This window comes from Centropristis striata, chromosome 20 (assembly GCF_030273125.1).
Source record: "Centropristis striata isolate RG_2023a ecotype Rhode Island chromosome 20, C.striata_1.0, whole genome shotgun sequence".
Taxonomy (NCBI): domain Eukaryota; kingdom Metazoa; phylum Chordata; class Actinopteri; order Perciformes; family Serranidae; genus Centropristis; species Centropristis striata.
In genome coordinates, this window is record NC_081536.1 from 10,038,222 (window position 1) to 10,052,808 (window position 14,587).

Consider the following 14,587-nt stretch of genomic DNA (forward strand, 5'->3'; position numbering starts at 1 on the left):
AAAAATACTCGAGAGTGTTGTTGCATGCAAACAGGCTTTGACTTTGAAAATGGCTTAAAAAAGACATACCAACTATAAATGAGGGAACTGATTTAGTTTACAGTAGTTGTAGTAGTAGTAGTACAAATTTATTTTTCCCTTATGTAATTAATTTTAATGTCACAGAAATTCTTTATAGCGTATAATATACAGGTATAAATATGGTACAGGTATAAAAGTGTACAAAGCCGGAACAGCCTCTGCTGGGTGGTTGAAGTCAAATATTTATGTTAGTAGGGTTACATTGTACTGTTTTTGCTTTTTAATAATTCAGTTCAGAATAATATATATACACATTCATTAAAAACTAACCAACCATATTAACTAGTCTGACAAAAAAATGTTATTATGAAGGCCAAAATCTCAAAATTGACTAGTGTATACTGCCCTACAAAGCCTAACTGCAGTAACTACGCAAAGGGTAAAACTGAAAGAAAAAAAACTGCTTTAAAGTGTTTTAACATGTTTTAACTGGCCAGCCAAATGAGTTATAGGTAGATAAGTGACGATTTATTTGACCTTTGTCCCCAAAAATGTAGTTACTGCAGTCTGGTTTTGCATTGCTGTAAAAGGTTCTTATTGTAATGCTTAAACAGAGTGCAGTAACTACAATGTTGTTGTCTCCCTTCAACTTCTATATTTTGTTTTCAGTGAATAAACAAGAATAATAGAAATTATAAGTTTATTTGATAGGGAAATTATTATCTAGATAGAGATTTAGTAAAAAAAAAAGTGAGATAATATATGTCTTAATATAATTAAGTAATAATTTAATTTTAAGTCTAAAATAACCAAATCTTTTTTTTTAAAGAGTTGTTTACCACTTTTGATTTAATTTATAACAAAATAATTTGAAAATGTCTTCACTATTCAACACAATGAAGAAATCCAAGGCTGCACTGTATCACAGTCAAAGTGAAGTTACTGCTTTGGTTTTGAGTTGGATTTTGTCGTTATTGCAATTTTTATATAATTTCTCTGAAAGAAAGCAAAATTAAAATCTAAAACTTTGTCACAAGATAAAAAAGACATCAATGAGTTAATTTATAATTATAACTCAATTTCAACCAAAAATGGAATTACTGCAGTTATGCTTTGTAGGGCAGTATAAAACACCGAGGCTTTTTCCTGCAGTGTCCCGATTTATTCGTTATTTTTTAATTATTATCATTTAGTTTGGGTGGTTGGTTGGCTGATTTTTGTTGGTGTAAAACTATTTCAATACCCCGCGTCGCCGCCAGAGGGCGCTGCTGTTATTTCAGCTCAACACTCAACCGGAACACGACGTGGCAAGTACACAGATCACTTCCTGTATTATTTTGTGCTGTGTTGACATCCGTCTCATACAGACATATCTTACGTCTGTCAAGCAGGACTTCCTGGGACTTTATTAGCAGCTTTTAATTCACTACTCAGGCCGTTGGCAGTGTGAGGTGAGCGGGCTGCTTTCTTACATGAGGAGCGGTCTGTAGGCGCTCAGCAGCCGGACAGGAGAGATGGAGGCTGGGCAGCTGCTACTGGTGTTTCTCGGGGGGCTGCTGGAGGTCTGCAACGGCGTCGCCACAAACAGAGGAGGGTATCCCTCCTTTACTGACGAAATCCCCTTTAAAATCAGCTGGCCAGGACCTGAATTCACGCTGGTATGTCTCTTTTTTTTACAGCAAGGAAACAAATGTACTATAACAGTCTGGGAAGACTGTCACCTGTGTATGTTCAGTTAGTTACAAACGTTTGTCTGTGGATTGCAGCCAGCTACCGGGGTGCTGTACAAGGAGGACGACTTTGTTATCATGACAACAACGGAGAAGGAGAAGTATAAATGTCTGCTGCCTTCCCTGACATCTGGAGATGAGGTAACAGTTTGTACTGCTTCCGCAGCTATTAGTTAAAATCCAGTGGTGGAATTTAACTAAGAACATTTACTCAATGACTGAACTTAAGTTCAATTTTGAGATACTTGTACTTGTGCTTGAGTATTTCCACATATCGTCACCCTGTTAAAATAATCGCCTAACTATTTTTTTCAGGTTTTGCATGAAACACAAAAAACTTCACCAAAAGTGTAAAATATGACATTTATTGATCATTTCACTCACAAGGATGTAACAAAGGATTGCTATTGGCATAGTAATAACACTGTGTGTAAATTATGTAACTTAAGACGAATAAATGACTTAGGCAATTTTTTTGACATGACACTTTGAAGTAACATTAATGCTCATGATACTTGTCATGTCATGTTTCTGACAGGCTTGTGTGACTCTTATGTAGACACCTTCAAAATAAAGTGTTACCATATCTTGCTTAAGTCACAAAGGCATGTTCAAAAATTGCCTAAGTCACATTTTATTTTGACTTAGGCATAATAAATCTGCTTAAGCCACACACTTGACATAGGCCATTATCTTAAAGGGGTAAAATCACATGATCTGATCAACTGAGGATGTAGGTGATTTTTACCATAGGTGGCCGGCGTCATGAGGAGATGATTTAGGCAAAAAAAAACAATTTTGACAAAAAGGCGGTTATTTTAACAGTGTGACGTTATGTAACTTTCCACTTCTTCACTACATTTTAGAGGCAAATATTTATACTGTAGTATACTTTTTACTATACTACATTTTGCTGACAGCTTTAGTTACTTTTCAGGACAAGGTTTAACATGTAAAAATATGATAAATTTAAGATTATTATGCATGTTTATAAATTGGACTACATAATAGCATACATAAATGCATAAATGATAAAACAATAATATATATATATATAATTTGGCCTAATGAGTACTTTTACTTTTGATACTTTAGTACATTTTGATGCTGATACTTTTGTACTTTTGCTGAAGGAAGTTTTGAATGCAGGACTTTACTTTCAGTAGAGTAGTTCTGCAGTGTGGTATTAGTACTTTTACTTAAGTACGGATCTGAATACTTTTTCCACCACTGTTGAAATAACATTATAGCTAATATGGCACATGCTGTTGAAAATATCAGGCATAGCAGCTAAACTTGGTGCAAATTGTGGGCAATTGTATGTACACTTTTGCACACACACATTTGATTGAATAAATGAGAAATTAAAAAAAAAGTATCTTGTAAACAGCAAACATTTTAATTATTAATTTAAAAACAAACCCTAAGCTCCAGATCTCCCTCGCTCCTAATGCATTTGTTTGGTGTCATTTGTTGACTTAGGATGACGAGAAGGACTACACTGGGCCCAGCCCAGCCGATCTGCTGGAGCCGCTATTCAAACGAAGCAGCTGCTCGTACCGGGTGAGACTTTTCAAGTTTCACTTTCAATCTAATTTCCCTCCTGCTCGCAGCGGAAAAGATGTACAGATAAGCTTCATTAGCAGAGTCATAACTAAAACACTGGTGTTATTTCTGCTGCGGCGCTGAGGGTGTGTGGTGAATTCTATAATCTTAAACTTGCTCTTGGCTTGCCAACATTGCAGATTGAGTCATACTGGACATATGAAGTATGCCATGGGAAGCATATAAGGCAGTACCATGAAGAGAAGGAGACCGGCCAGGTCAGTGTTTCGAGAAGGTTACATAACTTACAGTTGACATGCATGAAATGCCTGCAATTAGTGAAATATGTACTGAAGCTAGTCATGTGTGTTTCCACAGAAAGTTAGTGTTCAAGAGTACTTTCTGGGGAACATGGCACAGAAGAGCCAGTCAACAGAGACGGGTGAGTTTATTAGGGAATATTTGCATGTGTTTTAGTCTTTTCCTTATTGTGCTAAAACATTTTTTTTTTTCAGATAAAGGAGAAGAGGCAGCCGAAACCGTCAAACCAGCAGTTGAAACTGAAGTAAGTATAATAAGGGTTCGTACGGGTGCTTGAAATCCTTGAAAATAAATATAAATAAATTTAAATGTTGTATTTTCAAGGTTTAAAAAGTGCTTGGATTTTGGATAAAGTGCTTGTAAATGCTTGAAATTCTTACTGTATTTCTCTTGCAATCTGACTACATCCATCTATAGACTATAGATAATCACATGTTCAACGTAAAAAAATAATGAGTAGCCTATCAGAAATGATGACCGTTCCTCCTAAAAGTGTAATACCAACGCTGTTGGTATGGTTAAGTGAAATCTCCCCCTTTTAGTATGTAAGTACTCATCTAAAACATGCAATTTATAACCGGTGTAAGGTACTGGAAAAGCTTGACTTGAAAAATGCTTGCATTTGACCACTGCTAAAGTGTACAAGCCCTGTATATTAAATAAAACTGCGATAACTAACCATATTTGCCAGGCTAGGTGTTAGTTCTCACATTTGTCATCTCATTTGTGTCCAGGTGCCTACTAAGAATATAGAGGGTCAGCTGACTCCCTACTTCTCGTTGGAGATGGGGAATGGGACTCCCTGCGTGCTGAAACAGAACGAGGCTCGCTCCACAGCCGTGCTGTACGTCTGCCACCCAGAGGCCAGGCATGAGATCCTGTCTGTCGCCGAGGTTACCACCTGTGAATACGAGGTGGTGGTGCTGACACCGCTGCTCTGCGCACACCCCAAATACAGGTACGTCTGTCAACATAATAGAATTTTTAGGTTAAGATTACATGTTGATTGAGTATTACCTGTTGCCTCTTTTCTTTTGTTTTCAGTTATTTTGTTATTTGTTTTATTCTTTTATTTATTTATGTCTTTTATGATGATTTTATTTTTATGAGGGGTAAGGGGGATAAAAGGGGAATATTACTGTTGAGAATCTATGGTACTGTTTCATCATTTGTGCAGACTATCTAATAAAGTTAGGTTATAAAAATAATTTAAAAGATAATACTATACAAACAATGGTGGAAAAAGTATTCAGATCCCTTACTTAAGTAAAAGTACAAAAGTATCTGCATCAAAATGTACTGAAAGTATCAAAAAGTAAAAGTACTCGTCATGCAGAATGGATCCTCTCAGATTGTTAATTGTAATGTTATTCAAAATGTATTATTAGATTATTATTATTATTATTATTATTAATAATGCATTTATGTAATTTTAATTTGATAAAGATACGGCTCATTTTAACTACTTAATATTCTATTAATATCAATATACTGATGTTTAATTTAACTGTTGCATTTTGTCTATTCACTTTAAATTGATCATGTTTTTCATGTTAAATCCTGACTTGATAATTACTAAAGCTGTCAGCTAAATGTTGTTGAATAGAAGTATGAAGATACATAAAATGGAAAAACTCAAGTAAAGCAAACTACCTCCAAATTGTACTTAAGTACAGTACTTAAGTAATGTCACTGTAATGAGACACTGTTCGGCTAAGATTCTATCAAAATTTCACATTAACTACTAATATAAATGATCATGTTATGCTTCCAGTTAATTAAATGGTGTCAAACTAAAGTCTAACTTCTTATCTTTCAAACCAAATATTGTTTTAACCGTGTACGTTAAACGTTAAAAAAGGTTTACCAGAGTTGGCAAAAAGACGCTAACGCCGGGGAATTAGCCGTGCGCTAACTGTATCCCAAACCGCACACTTGGATCTCCTCGCTGTAAAACAATGTGGGCTGCTGAGTTTTTCGGGGGATAAATATCACCGTTATTAACACACCCGGACTGTACTTCTGTTCACAATAAAATACAGTACAGTAAAAATACAGTGTCGCCCAAGCGTTCTTACTGCTTTCTCACATCAGATTTACTTTCGTATTGTAATTAAATATGTAAATCTTCATGTACATTAATGAAATTTCACACGTAGATTGCTTAATATGTTTAAATCAATACCTACACTGGTAATGGCGATCTCATTCGAAATTACCCTGGAACACCGGAAAGTGTCCGATTAGGGATATAAGCGCCAAATGATGTCCGATTTAGGATACAGTCTCTATAAATGTACTCAGTTACATTCTACCAATGAATATAAATAAAAACCCCTCTATTGCTCGACTGAAGTGCATTTTTCTAATCGGTTTCTAAAGTTGACATATATTCTTTGCAGGTTCAAGTCGTCCCCGGTGAATGCCATCTTCTGCCAGGCTCTGGCCGGCTCCCCTTTGCGGCCCTTGCGGCTCGCCCAGTTGGACAAGGAGCAAGAGGAGCAGCTTAAACCGCCTTTCACCGCCACCACGGAGACCAGAGAGGTGAGACATGCACAGAAATGACAGAGGGGGAATACATGGGAAGGGCGTGTACAAGATGACACATGGCTCATTTATATCTTTGACATATTACAGGAGGAGACCAACCAACCGGTGAGAGAGGAAGCCTTCACCTCCACTCACAAACCCATGGCTGTGGGAGGGCAGGCGCAGGTCACTGTCGGCACCACTCACATCTCTCGTTTGACGGACGACCAGCTAATTAAGGAGTTCCTCAGTGGCTCGTACTGTCTGCATGGGGTGAGGCATTCTCCATCTGCATCACATGTGCAGTGTTTCATAAACCATTCAGTGACTTATAATCATCTTAATGTGTGTGTTTCAGGGGGTTGGGTGGTGGAAATATGAATTCTGTTACGGAAAACATGTCCATCAGTACCATGAGGTAAGAGTCCCTCCTTGCTGGTTTGAGTTTGTGCCTTCCCTGACTTTCTCTGTTGCCTATAATCACCTGTCAAACTGATGAAATGTAATCCAAAGGAAGTGACGTTTATGCTTTACGTGAGCCCTACCTCAAGTTAATTCACAGAAAATGTGTAATTTCAGAAGATATGATAGATACTGATATGGTGGCGATATATAGCATTTTTTTTTTTAGCTTTAATGAAAATAGACTTAATTTTATGTGGACTGTGCACCAATTTTTCCCCACTCTGCAAATGTACCAATAGAGCTACTTTTTCAAACATAAAACTTTATTAAATAATGTTTAACATTATTATACATCAGGTATCTGTGGGGTCTTAAAAAGTCTTAAAACGTCTAAAATCCAATCGTTTTCATTTAAGGCCTTAAAATGTCTAAAATTCTCTTAAAATCTCATAAAATGTCTTAAATACAATTTTGAAAGGTCTTAAAAATGTATTAACGTTACTTTTATTTAAAACAAATACATAAACTTCAGTGTCGCTTTTAAATGTTTTGTACTTTTGTGCCAGTATGGATGTGAAATGGGTCTTAGATTGTAGATAGATTCATTATGGTCTTAAAAAAAATTCTTTAAAAGTCTTAAAATTGACTTATTGAGACCTCCATTAGACAAACAATGTATTACATTGTCAGTCATTTCTATAAATGATAACTGAGAAAATAAAAATAAATTATTTATGAAATTATAAAATAAATGGCTAAATAAACATGAATACTGTTCAGTCTATTGCTGACTATTTATAAACAAGAATAAAAAAATAAACAGCTAAAAATAAACAGCTATTTTAGAAAAAATAAAAAGCTTTTGTGTAAAAAAACGTTTCATAACAAAACATATCGGTCAGCATATTCAGTCATGGAAAAATTATTAGACCATTCTTTTCTTACATTTCTTGTGTATTTTAATGCCCGGTACAACTTAAGGTACATTTGTTTGGACAAATATAATGAGAGCAACAAAAATAGCTCATAAGAGTTTAATTTTAGAGCTGATATCTGACATTTTCCATGTTATCATTATATTTGTCCAAACAAATGTACCTTTAGTTGCACCGGGCATTAAAATACACAAGACAGCAAGGAGAAAACAAGAGTGGTCTAATAATTTTTTCCATGACTGTACACCGATACAGGACTTTGATACCGATACCTTGAAACCGATATATCTGTCAGGCTCTAATTGCTACATTAGATTGCACTTGTACAGTGATGAAAATGTTCCTTGGTGCTCCAGGATAAAGAGCAAGGAAAGAACATTGTCGTGGTGGGGAACTGGAACGCCGTGGAGCACACCGAGTGGGCCAAGAAGAACGTCGCCCGATCCTACCAGCTCAAAGACGACGGAGTGCAGAAAGTCAAGTAGGCCATTAATACTGTATTTCTGAAGCCAAACCTAGAAGCAAATGAAGCTGCGATTGTTGCTGATTTTTTTTCTCTCTGCTCCACGACAGGCTGGTCTCCCACTTCTACGGCCACGGGGATGTGTGTGATCTGACAGGGAAGCCCAGACAGGTCATTGTCAAGCTCAAGTGAGTGAACAGTCACAGGGCGGGGGTGGAACCGTAGTTGAGTGTCGCTGTCCCTGAGTCGACACATGAGTAAGACAATACCCCGATGCTTCCCGGTTGATTCGCTCATCTCATGTCTCTTCTCTCTGTCAGATGTAAGGAGTCTGAGTCTCCCCATGCTGTCACTGTCTATATGCTGGAGCCTCAGACTTGTCAGTACATCCTTGGGGTAAGTTGTCTAGTAACCAGTGAGTCACAGTCACCAAAAAAGACACATGCTTAGTAAGGGTAGATCAGACAGCATTATTTAGCAGTTTTGGGTGGCTATTTGTAATTGTTTTCAATGTAAAGCTTGATCCTGGCTGCTTTTGCAGAGCTCAACTGGTTCTTAATACCCATCCCTGGTTATTTTTTTTGCAGTATCAAAATGTTTTGGCTCGTAAAGAATGCATGACAGAAGAAAGCTGCTCCAGCTTGTCAGTCTATGAAGTAGTTTTTCAAGAAAAGCCCTGAAAATGAATGGGAAGTTTAGACGTTCTAATACAGGTGCATCTCAATAAGTTAGAATATCATAGAAAAGTTTATTTATGTCAGTAATTCAATTCAAAAAGTGGAAATAACACATTATATTGTTCCACTACACAGAATAAAACATTTCATGTCTTAATTGATCTAATTTCTTCTAATTATAATGATTATGGCTTACATTTAATGAAGACCTAAAATTCTGTGTCTCAAAAAAATATATATTACAAAAGACCAATTTGTGTTGTGTGTTTAATATGGAAATGTTGGCCTCTGAAAAGTTTCTCCATCTATATGCACTTAATATTTGGTTGGGGCTATTTGACTTGAACTACTGGAAATGGACGTTTCCATGATATTCTAATGTATTGAGATGCACCTGTATGTTACTACTCTGTCTGTGTGTAGATGATTTGGACCAAATTCAAGGTGATTGACATCTGTTTTTTTTTCCTTCTAGGTTGAGTCTCCAGTCATATGCAGGATTCTTGACACTGCTGATGAATTTGGACTTCTGTCAATCTCCAGCTAGGCTAACAAAGGTCGTATGACGGCAACGGCTCATGAAGGACAAAGAGAGGACGGACAGATGGAGGCGCACTTGAAAAGAGAGAATATTTATCATAAAAAAGAAGGCTATTTGGTGGAGGACGATGAATGCCCGTGGCACTGCGCTAAAAGCCAAAATCAAGGTTTAACTGAGGTTAAACTCGCTCCTGAGGCTGGACTTCACGTAGCCTCGGAGCCCAGCCTCAGCTTGTGCCGCGATCTGGGCCACATCATCCAGGTACATCGCAGCCTAATTCAGCAGGCTAGCTCAGACTTGAAAACACAGAGAAGGCAGTGGATTTATTGCCTCTACTCCATATCTATGCTTCACTTTGTGTTGATTAATTGCAAGCAAAGGAGTGATGAATCAGGGGATTCGTAATCATCAGGGGAATCACGTTGTTCATGGTGGTTTTAATGTCTTTAAAGTTTATTTGTGCTTATGTGTGTTTGGTATGAAAATGAGTAGCTGCTTGATTGCTGCACTTTGTACTTATAGAAAGGGGGGGAAGAGCAAGTGTGAAAATGTTGTGCAGCTGTGAGAATGTGTGCTGTGTTCATTTATTGGATGCGTGAGTGTAAGTTATGCATTAGAGGCTGCCGTGGAATCGTAAAAAAAGTGAGTGGTTGATTAAAGTTTCCTTTAGGTTTGTTGGATGTACAGAATGTCTGTGGGTTCCTGTAAGAGGTATTCTGTGGTTTTATGAAGATGCACACTGGGATCCTGATTACTGCTGTATCACAGGGATACAAACCAATGCATTTGCAGCAAAGAATAAAACTCAAACGTGAAACCTCATTCATAGTGTTGCATTAATGCACAAAAAAAAAGTTTTACCTGACTGAGATATAAGGATACCATGGCAATAGACACCTCTTCTTGAATATATATATATACATGTCTAGTAAGTTGACATCACCTTCACAAATATTGTAATTTAATTTAGTGTAATAAGACTATTTTTCATACATTTAGTATGTTGACCTTCCGTTGATGAACATCTATTATAGTATGGTAACTTTCCATTGTACATTAAAGGCCACCAGGGGGTGCTGTTGCTACACATATAGTATAATCTTCCATTATTGAAAACCTTTTCTTTCTTTCTTTTTTTTAGTTTAACCAAATGAGTGTGCCTGTAAAAGAAGATCATGATTTAAGGCCCACTTTACACGGTGGTATAGAACAGCCGTCACTGCAGTTATTTGTATTCCTAATCTTAGTCATTTTTATTAAATAGCAGCCACTGCAAAGCTTCATCTGTGACTGTATAATGTGAAGAATACCAGTTCAATACTAATACCCTCTAAAGCAGATGTGCAGTTAAAACACTTTTATATGAATACAATCAGAAGAAGATCATTAGATTAGATTGTTTTCTTGTCATTTACCAAATTTTGAAGGTATCGTCTTTAGAGTTGGAGTGCTCAAAGCACCCTAAAAATGTCTCCCAAGCTTTCACGACAAAAGGTAAGAGAGAAAAATATGTTTTTTTGGTTTTGAGGTGAACTGTCCCTTTAACATCAGCGCAATGACCCCAGGAGTTCAACCCCAAAACACATGAGGCCTGAATTACTGTCAAGCAACCAGCATTATAATAATTTAATTAGCCAAAAATAGAGCTAGTGCTGCAACTAACCATTATTTTTGTTATCAAATAATATACATTATTTTCTTGATGAATTATTCTGTGCTCCTTATTTTACAAGAGCCCATGCTCAAATGTATTTTGTGTGACTGACATTAAAAGCCAAATATATTAAGTTTAGGATCATGTACAACAAAGAAAAGCATTAAATGCTCAAGTGTGACATTTTTGCTTGCAAAATGACAAAAATAGTTGCAGGTTATTTTTCTGTCAAAAAGTGAAAAGCACAGATTCACTGCACTTGCCAAACATTTATTGTGTTGAAAAGTCTATGAGGTTCACAAACACATTTCTCTTAAGAAGCAAAAGTTCATCAAAGTGCAACCACATGCCATCGCCAGCCTTGTGTGTGTGGGCCTGTGCAGGGTTCCATAGCAGCCCGACACTACAGCAGCATATATCAGCGCTCAGCAACTTCAGCCAGAGAATAAACAGCAGTGATGTAGCAACTGCAGTCTTTGGCTGCAATGAAAACCTACAAAGTATTGAGTTATAACGGCACATGCGTGTGCAACACTGGGGCAGATTTATGTGAAAATGCAGTATCTGTAAAAGAAAAAAAACATTCAATCCAATAACATGAAATAACTTTTTGGAACATACAATTTCATAACAAACTATTGCTTGTTTTTAGTTTCATGGCAAGGCTTATAATACTGGTTCTTTAATTTTTCCACTCAAGAAAACTTAACATGTATTTCCACGGTAGAAGAGAACAAAAGGTTAATACAGATTCCAAATACATGAAATGGGCTGTTTTTTATGTTCCTCTTTTAATTCACATTTGATTTAAAGCCATAGCGAGATTGTCCAAACCTTTATGGTTTAGCAGCTCTTTGATTAGACTGAGGGAATGGGAATCTGGTGCACTGAGGTGCTTTCAAAGTCTTGTAGTGCATCTTGGTGAGTGTGGTAGTGCATGGCTACATAGGACTTTGCAAATGCAAATGTCTGAGAGCTGACAGGTTGCAGGCTGGTGGGGGAGCTGGGCCCTGCAGAGGGGCTGCTGTTGTATATACTGTAGTAGGGCTCAATGCGGGTGTTGATAGGTGTCGAGGTACTCGGGGGGCGAGGTTTGCGTGCACCTGTGGCCCTTGGACTGCCAGCACAATCCCTGGAGTGACTGGGCCCGCAAGCCTGGTCTACCAGCCTCCTCTGTGGCTTGGGTGACAGTACATAGGCTGAGTTGGTCTCATGATGGGAGGATTTATTGCGATTGACTTCCAGGCTGCCCTTCCCCATCGCGTGCAGGCGAGTCTTTTGCTTGCAACAGAGAAAGCCCAGTGCCGCCCACTGAACACAGCATAGCACGCGGCGGCGGAGGCCTGCACTGTTGCGGGAGTACACAAAGGGATTGATGCCCGACTTGAGAAAAATGAGCACAAAGCCGCACAGTTCAAACTGGTAATGTGCAAAGCTACTTTCTGGTGACAAAACATCCTGCGCCAGTGAAACTCCCATCGGCAAGCAGCAAAGCAGCACAGAAAACACTATGACAACACAGGTGACAACTGCCTTGGAGTCTTTGGCTGTGGCCAAGTTGACTGTAGACACAAGCTGACAGCAGGTGGCTCCTTGGGCAGCTCCTGGAACCAGAGGCTGGCTGGTCTTGTTGACATAAGAGTGTGTCTGAACATTCTGCAGTTTGTTATAAGTCTGGTTACGGTACAGAGGGGGGCCTTGAACAGCACACTGCATGCTCTCAAAGCCTGCTGCAATGAGAGGTGGTGGGGGAGGAGGGCACGTGGCATCTACAGTGATGACAGGACATTTCCTTACTTGTGCGTTCTTCCTCAGTGTTTGAGCAATCATCAGATAGGACACTGACACCACGGCTACACAAAAGGCAAAGTCCGCCAGGTAGACATACAACACAACCCTGGCCTGTCCACCTCCCAGGCCAAAGTGGGGCAGGCAGGGTCCATCTCGACGTGGGTACGCTCGCATGGTAAGGAGGGCAGCCATAGTGAAACTGGATGTCCACAGCAGGGCAGTGAGGGCCAGCGTGCAGGGGAAGGAGGCGGTGCGGTTGGGTTGCTGCCCCAAAACCATGCGCAGTCTGTGCAAAGCGATGACAGCTACCGTCTCCAGGGACATGATGATGAAGCCCGAGCTGGTCAGGTGGAAGGCAAAGCAGAAACTCTTTGACACGCCATCCCCTCCGCCTGCATCCAGGAAGAGCACCAGTGCAAACATGGGAGCAGTCACACAGCAAATAAACAAGTCACAGAAGGACAGGTTGAGTATCATGAAGTCAAAGTTGGTGCGGAACTTGCGAAACACTGGGTCGAAAAATGACAGGAACACCACGAGGTTCCCATAAGAGCCCAGACAGAAGATGAAGATGAGGAGGAGGGAGCAAAAGGTCAGCGTGGCAGTGTGGATCACGGCCCAACCTGATGGGGTCTGTGTGCCCAGGGTGCCATTGAAGTTCTGCTGTCTTGGCACATCCACCAGGTCTGATGGCGTAACAGTGGTGTTCATTGTACTATTAACAATTTATAAGGATCCCACAGTCATCAATTTCAGCATTATTCCTCTATAGGGAAGGAGTACATGATGATCACGGTGTCTGCTGCTTGCGCCATTGCTGCCACCTTGGTAGAGTGCTACAAAGGATACAAAGTGATTAATTATGTTGTGCAGTAGATCACAGTGAGTACATTCATAGTTGATGAAAGGGGGCTAATTTACCATGGATCCATTTTTAATAAGAAGCTATGATGCACTACAAGCTACAGTGGGCTTTAACTATGCACCACTGCATTTGGCCAATTATACCTTACTCCCCCCCCCCCTCCCAACACACACACAGCGTCTACTGAAATCCGGAGGAAATAATGTGTACATCAGTTTTTCTGATGTAGCCTATACACATTAGGAATGGCTTGGATATTCTACACGATGAGAAAAAACAACCTACCGTCTGTAATCGATCGTGCGTCCATCATCATCATCACCATTTGCTACAGCCCATCTTGATTTAAAAGCAATTTAATAGTAAGTGAACGCACCGCGGCTTTGAAAAGAAAAAAAAACGGATTTCAACAGCAACTCGACCAAAACAGAGCAGTCCATTGACAGACACCGATATAAAACACGTCCCTGTAGACGTCTGTGGTCCTTCCAAAACGCGTTTACAGCGCAAATAGATTATAGCATATTCGTTTTCTTGGCGATATATCCATTCTTACACAGGAGCGACGGCCACTGGACGTGCACTGAAAAATGAGTATGAAGTCACTGCCTACGTATCTGGGCATGAGCATAACCACTGCATTCAAGTAGACTATCTGTAAAGACTCACCTCATTTCTCCCTTTTTATCATTATTTAGCAATGGAAATACCGTTTTTCCAATTTGAATGTCATGTCTAAAGATTTGAAAAAGACCGTTTACGATTCTGACACGTCAGATTTAGCCTATACCACCGCAGCAAACGGGTTTTTTTTCTTTTCACCATGGCAACATACTGTAGCTCTTACGAAAAATGGTGGCCCCATAATATTAGAAATGGGTAAATTACAGGGTAAGTTTACACTCATTTTACAACGTCTGAGAGACCTTTGGTTCAATATTTATTCTTAAAATATTACAAATAATTTTAGTTCCGGTTTCCCGCTTTTAAAGCGCCCGGAATAAATTTGTAAAATAATAAAAATAAAAATAAATCACATCAATACCGTAAAACTGTTCCCTGTAGATTTTAACATGCAAAAACGTAAATGTCTCATGAAAATAATTTCCT

At 38.9% G+C, this 14,587-nt stretch overlaps 2 protein-coding genes across 2 annotated transcripts; one reads left to right on the forward strand and one right to left on the reverse strand.

Moving 5' to 3' along the window:
- The first annotated feature begins 1,323 nt into the window (after nucleotides 1-1,323).
- On the forward strand, nucleotides 1,324-9,989 carry erlec1 (endoplasmic reticulum lectin 1). The gene is made up of 14 exons (XM_059359867.1): nucleotides 1,324-1,679; nucleotides 1,788-1,892; nucleotides 3,234-3,314; nucleotides 3,497-3,574; nucleotides 3,675-3,738; nucleotides 3,812-3,861; nucleotides 4,352-4,575; nucleotides 6,020-6,161; nucleotides 6,255-6,419; nucleotides 6,505-6,564; nucleotides 7,843-7,967; nucleotides 8,060-8,137; nucleotides 8,270-8,345; nucleotides 9,102-9,989. The coding sequence occupies exons 1-14, from the start codon at nucleotides 1,536-1,538 to the stop codon at nucleotides 9,171-9,173; spliced, it is 1,464 nt and encodes a 487-aa protein (XP_059215850.1). The 5' UTR covers nucleotides 1,324-1,535; the 3' UTR covers nucleotides 9,174-9,989.
- A 1,086-nt stretch (nucleotides 9,990-11,075) lies between these two features.
- Nucleotides 11,076-14,247, reverse strand: gpr75 (G protein-coupled receptor 75). Its single transcript, XM_059359866.1, has 2 exons — nucleotides 13,763-14,247; nucleotides 11,076-13,448 (listed from the first exon to the last, which is right to left on the reverse strand). The coding sequence occupies exon 2, from the start codon at nucleotides 13,321-13,323 to the stop codon at nucleotides 11,680-11,682; it is 1,644 nt and encodes a 547-aa protein (XP_059215849.1). The 5' UTR covers nucleotides 13,324-13,448; nucleotides 13,763-14,247; the 3' UTR covers nucleotides 11,076-11,679.
- Between the last annotated feature and the right edge of the window lie 340 nt (nucleotides 14,248-14,587).